Source organism: Ictidomys tridecemlineatus, chromosome 2 (genome assembly GCF_052094955.1).
Source record: "Ictidomys tridecemlineatus isolate mIctTri1 chromosome 2, mIctTri1.hap1, whole genome shotgun sequence".
NCBI lineage: Eukaryota > Metazoa > Chordata > Mammalia > Rodentia > Sciuridae > Ictidomys > Ictidomys tridecemlineatus.
The window spans coordinates 15,237,508-15,254,322 of NC_135478.1; the positions used below are offsets into that span (position 1 = coordinate 15,237,508).

At 52.8% G+C, this 16,815-nt stretch overlaps 1 protein-coding gene across 2 annotated transcripts in view; it reads left to right on the forward strand.

The window, feature by feature from the left end:
- Positions 1 to 1,732: 1,732 nt before the first annotated feature.
- The window catches only part of Ncan (neurocan), a 29,278-nt gene continuing 14,195 nt past the window's right edge, over positions 1,733 to 16,815 (forward strand). Inside the window, exons 1-8 of one of the 2 annotated variants that reach the window (XM_013361869.4) lie at positions 1,733 to 1,861; positions 5,971 to 6,050; positions 7,729 to 8,133; positions 11,031 to 11,205; positions 11,319 to 11,446; positions 11,907 to 12,200; positions 13,093 to 13,671; positions 13,875 to 15,305. In XM_013361869.4, coding sequence (XP_013217323.2) covers positions 5,978 to 6,050; positions 7,729 to 8,133; positions 11,031 to 11,205; positions 11,319 to 11,446; positions 11,907 to 12,200; positions 13,093 to 13,671; positions 13,875 to 15,305 — 3,085 coding nt within the window. In that variant the 5' untranslated portion in view covers positions 1,733 to 1,861; positions 5,971 to 5,977. Of the gene's footprint in view, positions 1,862 to 5,968; positions 6,051 to 6,140; positions 6,389 to 7,728; positions 8,134 to 11,030; positions 11,206 to 11,318; positions 11,447 to 11,906; positions 12,201 to 13,092; positions 13,672 to 13,874; positions 15,306 to 16,815 lie in introns of those variants that run through there. The other variant, XM_040290233.2, reaches the window with a different exon arrangement.

Consider the following 16,815-nt stretch of genomic DNA (forward strand, 5'->3'; position numbering starts at 1 on the left):
ACCCACGCTGTCCAACCTCAGGCACATGATTTTGTCTCCCTGAGCCTCAGTTTCCCCAGCAGCCTCCAAAATGAACAGCCACAAGACAGCAGCCTCTGCGCAGGCATTTCCTTCCCATTTCTGTCTCCTAGCAACCCAGAAGACTAGAACTGTCAATCATTCCCAATTTAGGTGGGGAAACTGAGGCACAGCACGAAGCGCTGGCTTGCCCAGGATCTCACTCTTACCAGCCACAGGGAGGGGGCTTGAACCTGGACTCTGAGAAATGCTCAAAGATACACACACAGATGTAGGTAGGACAGGGGACAGAGGACCAGGAGGCTCCGCCAGCACAGCCTATCACAGCTGAAACACAAGGACCTCGGGGAGGAAGGCAAGGCAGGTGCCTCTTCCCCATCTGCTTTTTATTGTGGTAAAATTTACATAACATTTACTTTTTATTTGTTTGTTTGTTTTTGGTGCTGAGGATTGAACCCACAGTTATCACTCACGCTGAGCCCATACTCTACCATTGAGCTACACTCCCCAGGTCAAATTTATCATTTTAAACTACAATTCAACTGGACATGATGGCTACACAAGAGGCTGAGACAGGAGGTCTGAAAGTTAGAGGCCAGCCTCAGCAACTAAGCAAGACCCTGTCTCTGAAAAAAATAAAAAGGTAAAAAAAAAGGGCTGTAGCTCAGTGGTAGAGAGCTTGCCTAGCATGTGAGCGGCACTGGGTTCAATTCACAGCAGCACATATAAATAAGTAAAATAAAGGTCCATCGACAACCAGGAAAAAAATATTTAAAAAAAAAAAGGTCTGGGAATGTAGCTTAATTGAATCTTTCCCTAGGTTCAATCCCCAGTACCACACAATAAATAAATAAATAATGTATGACTCAGTGGGATTAAATACATTTACATTATTGTGCAATCAAGGTTCATTCACATTGTGACATGGTTCAGAGATTCATTATTTTTTATGACTGAGTAATATTCCATTGTTTAGATCTAAGCTTTATTTTCATTTTTTGACAGTGCTGGGGATAGAATCTAGGGCCTCCCATGTGCTAAGCAAATGCTCCACCACTGAGCTACACCTAGTCTTGGATCTAAGTTTTTAAAGATTAGAGTTCTTCTGTCAAGGGCACCCATTTGCCCCTTCCCTAAGCATAAATATTTCTGTGCTAGCAACATTCATAGTATTTGCTATATAGATGCTGACTGGTTAAAGGTAAATGAAGAATGAACGGTACAGTTTGGCTAGAGCAACTCTGAGGTGTGATACATCCAGGCTCTGACCATGCCAGGTCTCTATCAGCTGCACGACCAACTAGTCTCCCCCTCCTCTCTGAGCCTTGCTTCCTCTCTATAAATGTGCAAAACAGATTTATAGCCCAAACTGCTTTTCTAGCATGAGCCGCCATGAGTTAGGCTGACCAAGATTCAAATTCCAACTCTGTCCTTCCTCTCTGTGTGACCTTGGGAAGCAACTTTACCTCCCTGGGGCTCAGTTTCCCCACCTGTAAAATGGGGCACGTCCCATCACGGGGTTTGGCTGGGGTCACATGAGGGGGGTCCTGAGGCAAAAAGAATGGGGGGAAGTCAGGTGCAGTCTTCCCCCAGGTGGGGTGAGTGTTAGAAAATTCATGGGGGATTTTAAGCACAGGGAGCCCCCACACTCGTGCAGCTGGAGGCCACCGGCTGGCGGTGGCGCATGCGCAGAGCAGCCTCGCGGCCCCTTTATAAGCGCTGAGGCGGCGCTGGGGCGAGCGGAGCGCAGGGCGCAGGGGCTGGATCGAGCGCTGGGCGAGCTGAGCTGGAGCGTCCTTTGTGCCGGGCGACCGCCCCGGGATGCGTCCGAGCTAGGAGCCAGGTGTGGGGGTGTTCGTCGTCTTGGGGAGCGGGCCGCGTTCGTGGAAAGACCTCAGGATTGGAGACAGAGCCGGGTTTTGGGGAGGGGGCCTGGGATCAGGGAGAAGCCCCCAGATTGGGGAGGGGGGCGGATGGGGGAGGGGACCCCTGGGGTGGAGAGGAAGCGCTGGTTAGAAGGGGACCCAGGGGTGTCCAGGGGCTCTGCCTGGGGGAAGGTTGCCGGGGAATGCGGAGACAATCCCGCGGTGGGGAGGGGTCCGGGGCTGGGGGTGGGTCTCAGGATTAGGGAGGAGGCGCTGGGAACCAGGGCTAGGGGAGGGGCACCCCGAGTTTGGAGAGAAGAGACGCCCAGTGACTGAATGGGGGACTCCGGAACAGGCACCCCTGCGTCTGAGCTGACACCCCAGGATTTTAAGTGGGGATTCCCAATTTCCAGATGAATGGAGGATTCCGGGTTGGACTGCAGTAGTGTGGGTCCCCCACCCCCCCAGATCAGCCTGAGTCCGTTGGAAGGGGGTCTTGCCCTGAGAGTGAATGGACACTGGGAAAGGGAGCCAGTCGTGTCCCTGTCATTTTGGGTTAGGTTCTGTCACATCCTGACTCAGAGAGGAGGTTCTGGGGTGCCCCATCCCAAGGTGGCCCCTGTTTTCCCACGGATCTGGAGTTGGGGTGTTGTCCTTTCTCCCAGGGAGGGTAGTTCTCTGAGTGTCCCAAATGAATGCTGGGTGGAGGGCAAGAGCTCCCAGTTCTGGATCCCCGGGACTACCAGGGCACTAACCCCAAGACAGGGACTGTCCCCAGCACTTCAGCATCTGTCCGAATCCTCACAGAGGGACAGACCGTTGTCTCGCCCCCTTCGGTTCATACCAATGCCTGTGGAAACCCTGCTTTGGTTTGGGGGACATAAGCGCTGGCAAGTAGGGGGCTGGGACCCCAGGCCAGCCTGACTGGGAGTGACCCCCATCCTTCCGCTTTGTTCCTTTCAGCGGCATCAGTGGGAAACAGCCAGGCTGAGCAGAGGCTTGGCACTGGGCCCAAGCCAGGGACACGGAGATGGGGCCGGGAGAGAGGGGTGGATGCACTGTGGGACCCCCAAACCCAGGAGCCTCAGTGGCCCCTGGACATTCCCAAATGGAAGGTCCCCCACCGCAGGAGGTGGTGGCTTTGTGTGTGTGTCTGCTCTAGGCAATGAGGAGGGGGTGTGCCCCAGGGGTCTAGGGTCCCCAAGAATCTGATAGGACTGTGGTGGTGTCTTTGTCAGGAAACTTGTGCCGGGGGGCCACATCACCAGGTGGCCAACTGATGTGTGCCCACAGTCACCAAGGCCACATTAATCCACCCTGGTCTTTGCCAGGGTCTGGTATGGCAGCGTGTGTGATGGGGAACGTGTCTGATGGTGTTCGATTCATTGAGGGGTCTCCGTGGGGGGCTGAGACTGAGGGCTGAGTCTTTGTGTGGAAGACGTGCCGCCCGCCTTGTGAGTGCCCATATTGCCTCTCTTTGTTAATGTCACTGTGAATCTGTGCGTGTGTGTCTCCCAGGGTCTGTGTCTGGGATGTGTGACTGCATGTGTGTGGCAGGGGTCCTCTCCATGTGATTGGCAGTGTGGACCCTGAGAATGGGGGGTGTGGGATGAGATCTGTGTGCAGAGTTGGGGAGCTGACCCTGGGAGAGGGTAGGCAGAGGTTGAGGTCCCCTAGGGACAGCCCTGGATGCCTGGCTATCTTTCTCCTGCAAGGAGTTCCTTATTCAAACCCCTGTGTGTAAATACACCCAGTTCTTAGGCCAGCAACACACGCGTGTGTGCATTGCCCCTGCTGAGGGGCACTCGGATCCACACATCCAGAAATGACACTGGGTCCTCTCCATCCACCTAGTGCATGAGGCTGCTGGGGCTCCCACACAGGATGTCCACACCCCACAGGGTGAATCTGCATGTACACCCTTGCCTGGCACCCTAGATGTACACTTGGTCACCCACAGAAACGCCTGCTAACAAACTCACCCTCACTCGGTGCTCAGCAAGACTGGAGGTGGGAGTGAGAGAGGGGAGACACACACTCTCATACTGATCCAGACCACCCCTCCCCCAGCGCCCTGCAGGCCCCTACTTGCATATGCATGAGGCTCATGCATCATTCATGAGGGGACGGGCCCCAGACAGCTGTGTAAATGCTCACCTCTGGTGGCCCTGGGGAGGAGGTATTTTAAGAGAAGGGTGTGGGTGTGAGGGTGTAAGTGGAAGGCAGTGGGAGGGTGAGGAGGGCAATGTGCACCTGAAACTGTCACCATATTGGATCACCTCAGGATATTTTTAGTGTGTACATGAGGCTTTGTGTACAAGGAACTGTCTTTAAATTTAACATGTCCAGGACTTTACAATCTTAGCTCATTTCCTCCTCAAGATAGCCTGATGAGGTGTGTGCTGGATGATCCTTATTTTAAAGATGGAGAAACTGAGGCACAGAGAGATGGAGCAACTTGTCCAAGATCCCACAGCACAGTGTGTAAGGAATTAAGACAGGGTTTGAAGTGAGGTCATTTGGATGTAATCTGAGCTCTGAACCATATGATGTGTATGCGTGCATCTGCACGTGTGTGTGTTTGTGTGTGTGAGAGAAAGAGGGTACTTTCTGGCTTTGTCCCCACCCCACCCCCATCCCTGCTGAGGCAGGCACAACCATTGGGATACCCCATGCTTGCTTAGGGGTTCCAAGCGGGAGAAATGAGGGCAGCTTGGGATGGAGGCAGAGGTTGCTGAGGTTTAGAGATTGATAGTTGTGGTCACTGGCCCAGGGCCTTGGCCTTGACATGTGCTATGCTGTGTATTCTGAAGCAAACTGCTAGCCCTCTCTGGGCCCCGAGGCACCATGTGAGTAGGCTGGAGGCAGGGACCCACGTGGTGGGCAGTGCTGCTGCATTATCACCTCAGAGTTCAGCACCACGGACAGGTCCCTCACCAGCTCCCAGCAGGGGCCTCTGGGAACTGGGAAGGAGAGCTGAGAAGAACAGCTGGTCCCCCCATGGCCTCTCATTCTAGACTCTACCCACAACTAGGTCTCAGGGCTATTCTTTTATAGGGGTGTGGTTTGCATGTGACATTCTAATTTTCCATCTGCTCCCACCTTCTCCAGCCCCACTGAAGGGTGGGGTTCCAGCGGGGTGGGAGGCTTTGGGGAGGGGCCACCTCCCTGGGAGAATGTACCATCTGAAAGGACCCAGCTGTGTCCAGCACCTGGAATGGACTTTGATGACAGTAGATTTTGAGTAATGGCTCAGGCCTCTGGACCACAGCCCTTACAGAGAGCTGGGCCCACACTGCAATTTCTCTGCAAGCCGCAGAAGCTTCTTCACCAGACTGTGTGAAGTCAGGGGGAGGCTGGGGTGGGCAGGGGTGAGGCCCCTTCCTCCAGCTGGGACTTGGCAGCTCCTCAAATATCCCAGAAACCAAGAATAGACTCTTGGTGACAACCAAATCCTGGAATTGAAGCTGAGAATCGTGTCAGTCAGCAAACCCAGATTAAAGGCTGGCTTGGAGGCTCGCCTGCTGCCTGGTCAGGGGACCTGGGAGGACCAGGACTGGCTGCTGCCCTCTAGGAGCTCCCAGTCTGATAGGGGAGGTTGACTTTAAAAATAGGACTTCATTTTTGCCCGTGTTATTCTCAATAATATTAGCAACAGCTAAAATGTACTCCTTCGTGCCAGGCAGATTCCAAGCATTTTATATATATTGACTCACTATTCCTTCCAACCATCTGATGTTATCCCCATCTGACCCACAAAAAGAGAGAAAGTACAGAAAAGTTAAGCTACTTGCCCAAGGTCACACAGCAAGGAACAGACAGACGGTCAACCCCCTGGTCTGATTCACTCCACCACCCATGTTTCTGGCCATGAGGCTTTGGTGCTAGGATTCTGAGGCCTAGTGGCCCTGGGTTTGAATCCTGGCTCAGCTCTTGTTTGCTCACTCCGTGACCTTGAGTGACACACTGGCCTCTCTGGGCTCCAGTTCCTGATCTGTAGAGGAGGGGGGATTTGCTCCTTCCATGTGGCATGTCTGGGAGGACAGTGCTGTGACTCATCCCTCCCTTCCTCTGCATTTCCTTCTAGGTTCAGGATGGGGGCCACATCTGTCTGGGTCTCAGGCCTCCTGATGCTGCAGATGCTGCTGTTTGTGACCGGGAATCAGGGTGAGTTGACTTGTGGGGAGAGAATCTTTTCACTTTGCAGCCACAGCCAGGGATCTGGGGGATTGATGAGATGGGGCTGTTACATTCCAGAGCCTTCTCCTGCTGGCCCTCTGGCTTGATCTGAAGAATAAAACAAGAATAGATGAAAAAAGGTCTTTGAACAGTCAAAAGAGAACAAGTTACCTGAGAGGCTATTTTTAGTCATTACCAGCAGAAGCTGGAGGTTCCCGCCTCTCACCGTTTTGCTGAAATGAACTGAAAAGAGAGAAAGAACAGCATTGCGAATCGTGCAGAGATTGATTGGTGATGTCTGCCATAAGAGGGCCATGGAGATAAAGGTGTGTGTGCTTCTCTTGGCATCTCCCCAAAGGTGACCAAGAGCCCAGGCTTTAGAAATCCATCAGTGATCTGCTCAGTGGCCTTAGGCAAATATATGATCTTTGAGTTTTAATTTCCTCAACTCTCCAAAAAGAAGACCAGACATCACACTCTCTGAAGATGATTATGAAAATGAAGCTGGGCGCGGTGGTGCACACCCATAATCCCAGCAGCTCAGGAGGCTGAGGCAGGAGGATCTCGAGTTCAAAGCCAGCCTCAACGACTCAGGGAGACCCTGTCTCTAAATGAAAGACAAAAAAGGGCTGAGGATGTGGCTCCATGGTTAAGTGCACCTGGATTTAATCCCAGTACAAAAAAAAAAAAAAAAAGAATAGAAAAAAGAAAAAGAAAATCAATAAGCTAATTCCTATAAAGTGCCTGTTATAATGGCACTCCACAAATGTCCTTTTCCTTCTAATGACTTCCTCTTGCTTAACTTTTTTTTATATACTTTTATTTATTTGTTCATTTATTTATTTATTTATTTATTTTATGTAGTGCTTGGGAATCAAACCCAGTGCCTCGTGCATGCTAGGCAAGCACTCTACCACTGAGCCACAACCCCGGCCCCTTGCTTAACTTCTGAGAAAAACAAGTCTCAGAGAAGGAAAGTGACTTTCCCATGGCCACATAATCAGTGATACTGGAAGTCAAATCCCCATCCCTTGGCTGGGGCTGGGGCTCACTGGTAGAGTGCTTACCTAGCACATGCGAGGCACTGGGTTCGATCCTAGCACCACATAAAATAAATTAAAAAAACAAAATAGGGCTGGGGATGTGGCTCAAGCGGTAGCGCGCTCGCCTAGCATGCGTGCGGCCCGGGTTCGATCCTCAGCAGCACCACATACCAACAAAGATGTTGTGTCCGCCAAGAACTAAGAAAAAATAAATAAATGTTAAAATTCTAAAAAAAAAAAAAAAAAAAAAAAAAAACAAAATAAAGGAATTATGTACAAAAAGCTAAAAGAAAAAAATCCCCATAAGAAGAGGCCTCTAGAATTCATTTGTTTGTTTTTGCTGTACTCGGTCGGTACTGAACCCAGGGCCTGGCATCTGGCCTGCGAGTGCCCTGCCCCTGAGCTGCACCCCCCACCCTGGAGTCTACATTTCAGTGGGACAGAACCTCAAGGGGATTGAACCCTCCCTCTCCCCTTCTGCCCACCAAACCTCACGGAGCGGGCCCCCATGTGCGCTGTGACACTGTGTGGCCACCCTAGGCTCTCTGTAAAGGAGGGGAGTGGTGGTGCCCTGCTGGTCCTGGCCCCTGAGGCATGCCCTCTCTCTGCCTTCTCCATCCCAGGCACACAGGAGGCCACCGCTGCTGCCGTTGAGAAAGGGCTCCACATGCAGAAGGTGGGGTCTGGGTCGGTGCGGGCTGTGCTGGCAGAGCTGGTGGCCCTGCCCTGTCTCTTTACCCTGCAGCCACGGCCCGGTGCAGCCCGAGACATCCCTCGGATCAAGTGGACCAAGGTGCGGACGGCATCGGGCCAGCGACAGGACTTGCCCATCTTGGTGGCCAAGGACAACGTGGTGCGAGTGGCCAAGGGATGGCAGGGCCGAGTGTCACTGCCCTCCTATCCCCGGCGCCGAGCCAATGCCACGCTGCTCCTGGGGCCACTGAGGGCCAGCGACTCCGGGCTCTACCGCTGCCAGGTGGTGAGGGGCATCGAGGATGAGCAGGACCTGGTGCCCCTGGAGGTGACGGGTCAGTTGGGGGCAGGGGAGGGACTGAGGTCGGGAGGGGCAGAACCTGAAGCCTGCCACTGACAGTCACCTTAGAAATCACTCCCTGTGTAGGGAGGGCTTCCCTTTCAACTGTGATAGCATCATGAAGGAGGGCTCCATAGGTCCTACCTTGATCTTTCTTTCGAGGGGCCAGGGGGTTAACAGGGATTGAACTGAGCCACATCCCCAGCCCTATTTTGTATTTTGTTTATTTATTATATTCTAAATTTTTAAATTCCAATTTGTTATATATAACAGCAGAATGCATTATAATTCATATTACACATATAGAGCACAATTTTCCCACCTGTGCTTGTATACAAAGTATATTCACACCACTGGTGTCTTCATACGTGTACCGAGGGTAATGATGTCCATCTCATTCCACCCAGTAGTTTATTTATTCAGAGACACGGTCTCATTCAGTTGCTTAGTGCCTCACTTTTTGATGAGGCTGGCTTTGAACTCGTGATCCCCCTGCCTCAGCCTCCCAAGCTGCTGGGACTACAAGCTTGCGTGCGCCACTGTACCCAGCCCTATCTTGTCTCTAACACCTCTGTCTCTTAGCCAAGAGGGAGCAGCCACACTGTCAATCACCAGTGGGTTACACTATCTGGGCAAGGATGTCCTCATCCTACTTTTTTTTTTTTTTTCTGGTACAAGGGATTGAACCCAGGGACATTTTATCACTGAGCCACATCCCAGGCCCATTTTCATTTTTATTTTGAGACAGGGCCTCACTAAGTTGTCTAGGGACTCACTAAATTGCTGAGGCTGGCCTTGAACTTGTAGTCTTTGCACTTGCAGTCCTCCTGCCCCAGCCTCCCTGGAATTACAGGCAAGTGTCACCATGCCTGGCCAAATCCAGCTTTTGTTTTAAGTCCCTTTAGTCTCTTTTATTGTTATCCAATTTTACATAAGACAAAGGATATTGGTTTTCTATTTTAAAATCAAATACAGGGGCTGGGGATATAGCTCCATTGGTAGAGTGCTTGCCTCCCGTGCACAAGGCCCTGGATTCAATCCCCAGTATTACAAATAATAATAATAATAATAATATACAAATTAAAAAAAAATAAGTTTGTTTAAATTTTTTAAAAATCAGATTATTCTTAAAAAGTAAGTCAATAAAAATATATATATTAAGTAAATAACTGTTCAAAAATACCTGTTTAAACAATTCCTTTATTAAATTCTTTCTGTTGAAATATCCAGTGTAGTTTCTGTTTTCCTAACTGATTAAGGAGGGGAAAAGATGAATGATTAAGGCAAAGTCTAGAACAGGGCCTGGTGTAATATAGTACATGCTCAAGAAATGTTTTAAGTGTGACTCGATGAATGGATTATTAAACAAGGAACCACCAGTTGAGGCAGGTGCTGTGGTGCACACCTATAATCCCAGCTGCTCAAGAAGCTGAGGCAGGAGGATCAAAAGTTTTTTGGCCAGCCTCAGCCACTTAGCAAGATGCCTGTCTCAAAATTAAAAAATATAAAGGGGCTGAGGAAGTAGGTTGGTGGTAGAGCACCCTTGGGTTCAATCCCCAATGCCAGAGTTGGGGGGACATAGAAAGAAAAAAAAACAATTTGTTGACTCCTACCAAGAAATCTATTTCCCTTATCTTACATTGACCTTGGACAAGTAAGTCCCTGAATCCCCTGTCCTGGGGCTTAGTCTGCCCCACAAACTGAAATCAGGACACAGTGTCTTGCCATATATTTTTTCCTTGCTTTATTCTTAGTTTTGAATCACACATATTTATACATTGTGTTTTGTACATATTTATACATTGTATTTTGTACATATTTATACATTGTATTTTGATCAAATCAGGGTAACTCTCCCATCCATCATCTTGAGCATTTATCATTTCTCGTGGTGAGAATATTCAAAATCCTCTCTGCTATTTTGAATATACAATGCATTATTGCTCGCTGAAGCCACCCTACTGTGTAATGACTGAATATGTTATAGGGTCTACCAATCACTCCTTTCACAGACCCACTTCTCAAAACTGATAAACCTTGGGGGGGAGCCCACTAATTAGTGGAGAAGCAAATGAATTGTACCTCTGGGTTTGTTGGGTTTCATTCATTTAGCCAAACTTTTATTGAGCACCTACTTGCCAACCTATGCTGATGTCACAGCTCCCTCTAGGAGGTCTCAGTCTGTTAAGATGGGGCAAAATGTTCAGTGTCTTCACTCAGCCACATTTCTTTCATCTCTAAATCAGAATTTGAGTTCCACAGATCCTGTTATTGGTGCTTCACTTCCTGATTTACTTGTCACCTCCTCCAGGAAGACTTCCATGACCCATTCCCAGGCAGGGCAAGAAGAATCACACTTGGCCTATACTTCTTCTATTAGCATATGTACAAACATCTCTCTTCACCTCCTCAGTGCCTCCTGCCATCTCCAGGGCCTAACCCCAGGCATGAAGAATGCTATCTTTGGAGTCAGATCTTCCTGGTTTGAATTTTGGTTCTGCCTCATACTTGCCATGAAGGCCAGGGCATGGAAATTTTTTTGAGCCTTAGTTTCTTCTTCTGGAATAATCCTAGGATTGTTGTTGAGAGTTCAGTGAGGTGTTGTTTACAAAAGCTTTTCACCCAGAAGACAGTTGACAAGTTTGAGCCCTTTCTGGTCATTGTTATCCGTTTCCTAATCTGTAAAATGGAGTCAGCCGTCTGACTCTCCACCATCACCCTAGCTCTGTGCCAGGCACTGAGTAAGTGGCTGTGATACCAGGCACTGGAGGTGCTGCAGGTTTGTTCATTCCAGCTGGGGGTGGGGGGCGAGTGTCATTCTGCAAAAGGGAGGTGTGTTCTTGAAGATTCTGGCATAAGTCTCCCCCAGCCCATCCTGGCTGTTCCCCGCAGGTGTTGTGTTCCACTACCGGGCAGCCCGGGATCGTTATGCGCTGACCTTCGCTGCAGCCCAGGAGGCCTGCCGTCTCAGCTCGGCCACCATTGCAGCCCCTCGGCACCTGCAGGCTGCCTTCGAAGATGGCTTTGACAACTGTGATGCTGGCTGGCTCTCTGACCGCACTGTTCGGTGAGGGGGTACAGAGGGTGGGGAGATGGAGAGCTAGCCCCTGGAGAAAGAGGCTCTTGGGGCGCTCCCGGAACACACATCTGAGAAGGGATCCCTACTCTTGGTGTTGTCAGGTATCCCATCACCCAGTCCCGTCCCGGTTGCTATGGGGACCGTAGCAGCCTTCCAGGAGTTAGGAGTTACGGGAGGCGAGACCCACAGGAACTCTATGATGTGTACTGCTTCGCCCGGGAGCTGGGAGGTAAGCCTGGGAGTGGGAGGGCCCTACCCGCACCTCTTCCTGAATCTGTTTCTCTCCCAAATCCCCATCTCTCCCTAAGTCGGGATGTAGCTCTCAAAACCTGCACCAAGACCTGGACTATTCTAGAACTTTCCATCCCTCCTTGAGCCCCTCTCCCTCTCAGCCACTCTCTCTCTCTCTCTGATCCTCTGAGTGCTTGTCCCTTTCCCTTTCTCTGAAACCCCCTCACTGAGTTCCTCCCTCTCCTTGAAGCCCATTTTGCTCAAGGACGAGATTACATCATTTGTAAAAAGAATCTAAAGCTTTCTCTGGTTAGTACCAAACTCACCAGGAAGAGCCGCGATTGTGCCCCCTTGGCTTAACCACCACCCAGACCCGGCCAGGACGGGATACCTGGATGGGGACCTCCTTCCCGGACTCAGGGAAAGGTCCCCCTGACCTCAGTCCGCCCCCCCCACAGGCGAGGTCTTCTACGTGGGCCCCGCCCGCCGCCTGACGCTGGCCGGCGCGCGCGCCCAGTGCCGTCGCCAGGGCGCAGCGCTGGCTTCGGTGGGACAGCTGCACCTGGCCTGGCACGAGGGTCTGGACCAGTGCGACCCAGGCTGGCTGGCCGACGGCAGCGTGCGCTACCCCATCCAGACGCCGCGACGGCGCTGCGGGGGACCCACCCCCGGCGTGCGCACCGTCTACCGCTTCGCCAATCGCACCGGCTTCCCGGCGCCGGCTGCGCGCTTTGACGCCTACTGTTTCCGAGGTGCGTGCGAGGCCCCGCCCACGGGACACGCCCCAGTGTGTCCCCAGTGGCCAGGCACCGGAGGGTGTGTACTTGGTGAAGGCCACACCCCTAACAGCTTCACTGGGTTGCGGAGGCCGCGTGCTGGGGATAAGCCACGCCCCGGGCGACGGCCACGCCCCCCGAGACAGGTTTCTCTTTGGGAACTTGGCTGTCCTGGAAGGACATGTCCCTTAAGAGAACCTACCTCTAGGAGAGGAGTCACATTTTCCCCAAAGGGTTATATATATTTTCTTAAGTCCGGAGGCGCAATACCCCTATAAAACACGCTCCTGGGTGGAGCACATCCCACCTGGAGCCACACCCATGGGTACAAACCGTGGCGTTAGGGGTGATGCCTTGATTAGCCGGCTGCTCGCCCTGGGGAGTGTCGCAGCAGGGGCGGATGACACCTGCCACAGCCTCAGAAGGTGCAAACTTTAATCCCCAGAGACCAAGTCCTTTGTGTAAGCTGTCACCAGTCCTAGATGGAAAAATAGTACCCTTGTTGGGAGGGTCACACCCACTGGACACCTCCCATCCCCAAAGAAAGATCCTTAGTTGAATCACTTCCCAGGCTTATAAGATCTCAGGAAGCTGGACATTGCCTGAGCTTCTCCCATGAGCCAAACTGTCTACTGAATCCTCCTTGTGACCAGTAGACCCTGACCTTGACAGTGGGTTGGGTCTGGCCCAGCCTGAATGGTGGAGGTGATAACTTTATGCCTCCCTCTATCACGCTGGAGAAGCTCAGAAACCACCCAGAGCTGCACAGATGGTCTGTGTCAAAGCATGTGGGAATGTGGGTAGAATTCAAGCAGAACTTCCCTGGCAGCTCCTGGGCCTAGCATATGTATTCTTTTTTCTCCCATAGCTCATCATCCCACTCCACAACATGGAGACCCAGAGACCCCCTCATCTGGGGATGAGGGGGAGATTCTGTCAGCAGAGGGGCCTCCAGCCGGAGAGCTGGAGCCCAAACTGGGGGAGGAAGAGGAGGGGGTCCCTCCTGACTTTCAAGAGCCTCTGGTGTCCAGTGGGGAAGAAGAAGAGCCCCTATTCTTGGCAGAGAATCAGAAGTCTCAAGAGACCCCCAGCTCCACCCCGGGTGACTCGGCACTGGCCTCATGGCCCACCGAGGCAGTGTGGCCAAGCACTGTGGCTCCCAGCCCCAGCAGAATGGGGGCAGCCACTGCAGAGGCTTTCCACACGGAGGTGGCCTCGACAGTCCCCACACCCAAGAGGAGAGGGCGTTTCAAAGGGCTGAATGGACGCCACTTCCAGCAGCAGGAACCAGAGCGAGGGCTGGAGGGGGAGCTCAAGGACGGTGCCCAGCCCTTCACCCCAGCTGGGAATCATGTGGAGCCACCCTTGGTCACAGAAGCCTCGGGAAGTGGCCAGAGCCAGACTCCTTGGGCCATTCTGACCAACGAGGTGGACATGCCTGGAGCAGGTGAGTCTGGGGGTGGGGTGGGAGCTGGGACTTGGTTGGGTACCTGAAGGCCGGGAGGGTGGACCTATCCTCAGGACAGGGGAAGATGGCCTGAGTCCCAGATGGGTCCCCTGACCTCTCCCAGTCTCAGGAGTCCCTAGTAGACCAGGGTCAGGGACATGCTCCTCAGCTGATGAGTCATAGTCACTCTTGCTCTTTTGCAGGTTCCTTTGGTGGCAGGAGCCCCCCAGAGCCCTGGTTGTGGCCCCCAACTGTGATCCAACCCAGCATCCCAGGCCCCAGCGGGACCCCTGACCTGAAGCGAGAGGGAGCCAAGGCCCCCAGCATGAAGCCAGCCACCTCCGCCCTGTCATGGTCTCCCTCGGAGCCCACTGTCCCAACCTCCAGCCCCTCAGAAGGCTCCCCCGCGGCCCATTGGGAGGCATCCCCCACAGCCACCTCCCCAGACCTCCCTGTCATGGCCATGCTGCGTGCCCCCAACCTGTGGCTCGTGTCACACTCTACTCCTGTGTCCTCTGAAGCCACTGAGGTCAAGCACCATGGTGAGGCCATGACCACTGCCCCACCCTCTGCAGCCTCAGAGACCAAAGTGTATTCCCTGCCCCCCTCTTTGAGCCCAACAGGTCAGGGTGGAGAGGCCACAGCCATGACGCTCAGCGGCCACGGAGAAGGAAGTCCCATTGCCCCCTCGACGGCAGCTGTGGTCACACAAGCTGGAGCCAGCCCTGAGTCCCCCGGGACAGACTTTGGAGACATGGAAGCGATCAGCCTCACTGAGCTCAGCCAAGCTGAGTACCCCGGGTCCAGCCCCTGGGCATCTGTGGACAGGAATGTGACGGTGGATTTCGTCACCGAGACGGCCGGTGAGCCCACAGATGTCAGAGGTATCTCAGGATCTGAAGCTGGGGTCTTCATCAACACTGCAGAAAGCCCCACGTCCAGCTTGCACACCTCCGGTCATGAGGTGCTGGGCTCCTGGCCCTCTCCGCCGGACACCAGCTCCCCATCCGCACCTTCAGCGGGCCGTGGCATCTTCTCCGTGTCTGAAGTCATCCCTGGTTTGGAGCCTTGGGCAGCTGCAAGTGGAAGAGCCACTGGAGGTCCCCGAGATTCCACAGTCACGCGGGCCCCCAGTGGAGGAATTTGGGAGTCTGGATCCCACGTGGTTGAAGGAGCTGAAAGCCCCACCTTGAGCCCTTTGGTGGCCGTGGATACCAGCACAGCAACGTCCCTTACATCCCCGGACCAGGGAGCCAAGGCTGGGGTCCTGGATATGTCCACACTGTCCTCCTCAAGTTCCCAGCCCTCCCCAGAGCCAGAGGACCAGATGGTGGACCAGGGAATGGTGGGGACTTCAGCTCCTCCGCCTCAGGGCAGTCCCCCCAGAGAGCCAGCCCTTCCCCCGGGGACAACCACTGTGGCCGGCCTGGAAGAAGCTGCTTCTGTTGCCTCGGGGGAACCTGCCTCGCCGTGGGACTCCCTGAGCACCCTGCTGCCCATCTCCCTGGGCACAGAGGAGGCTGATCTGCAGATCCTGGCGGGGAGCCCAGGTGTGGAGGGTTTCTGGGAGGAAGCAGCAAGCGGAGAAGAGCCAGCCCTGCCAGGGACCCCTGCAAGTGGGAGTGCTGAGGGGGGTAAGTCTCCAGTCCACGGATCCTTCCAGGCCAGGGTGGTCAGCGCTTGGTATCTAAGGACTGGAGGAGCCCAGAGCAAGAAGGGTGGGTTGTCCCTGGGGGTCTGGGAGGATGTCCCTGGGGGTCTGGGAGCAGAGGATGATGTCAGACAGGAGCTCAGCAGGTGGAGAACTAAAGGTGGGAATGATGAAGCTTGGGGGAGATGTGACATGGGGCATGAGTTTAGTTTACAGTCCCTGCCGTGTTTACTTTGAGCTGGACAAAGCCGAGGACGCTGGTCCTCAAGGATTCCTCAAGTCTGGGGAAGACAGAGCTGGGCACAGGTGCCTCCCAGGTGGGGCCAGAGGATGGGGCATGGCAGGGAGGGCATACCGAGCAAATAGGAATTGGAGCTGGAATGGAGTAATGTGGATCGTGGGGGCCTTGAGTCACAGGACAGGTGTGGTGGCATCATCCCATTCAACACACGTGGCTTGTCACTACCTGGCCAATTAGTGGCCACACCTCAACTGGAGCCCATGGCCACCCAAGTCTCAGCCTCTCTGCCCAGCAGAGCCCAGAGCAAGCCATTGACCTCTCCTCCCTGAAGCCACATTAGCCCCCGGCTGAGCCTACAAATTCTGGCCCCTTTTGAAAAATACTAAATACTGTCACATTGAGCTTCATTTGTATTTTTTCAATTAAGCTTTTTTTTTTTTTTTTTGGCCAAATGAGCTTTAAAAAAAAACAACCCAGGAGCTAATTAAAAAGCATTTTTTTTTCTTGAGTTGCAAGACATTGTTATTAACACAATTGTTTTTTAACTTCCTTCCCCTTTTTTTTTGAAGGCAGTGTCTTGATGGAAATAGCAGATGCTCATGCTGTCACCTCTGGGCTGTGTCGGGGGTCAAATCCTCTCTCTCCTTAGATTTGCAGGAGACAGGCAGACTCAAGACATAAAGCTGATGCCTAACATTATCTTTCTGTGTTCTAAGCACCCAACTGGAATTATCTTGGTTAATCCTTACAATTTCCGTATGGACAAGTTCTAGTGTGATTCTCACTTTACAGATGAGGAGGCTGAGGCACAAGGAGGTCAAGAGATTTGTGTAGTTATGCAGCAAGGGAGTGGTTAGGCTGGACTTTGCATCCAGTCCATCTGAAAACAGGGTCTCTGTCTCAACTCCTAGGCTGTAAGATGCAATACCAAGTTCACTGAGATTAAAAAAAAAAAAAATCCATGAAGTCCTGGGGAGGCCATGAGCTTACCCAGCGAGGGAGCTGAGAAGGATAGGCTGGGGAGGTCTTTCTTTGAAGGTGGAAAAAGTCTCAATGCCAAGGGAGCTAGAGAGCTAGTCCTTAGAGAGGTAGAAAGCGGCCACATAGAGGTGCTAAGGAAATCGTGTTTGGAACTGATCTTGGACCTGGGGCTTGGGCTGCCTTGAACTTTGCTGGAATTTTGGCCCCAGACTAAAGCCAGCTGCAGTCAGGTGGAGGGAGGTGGGCAGTGCCAGGGGAGACCCAGGCGCCT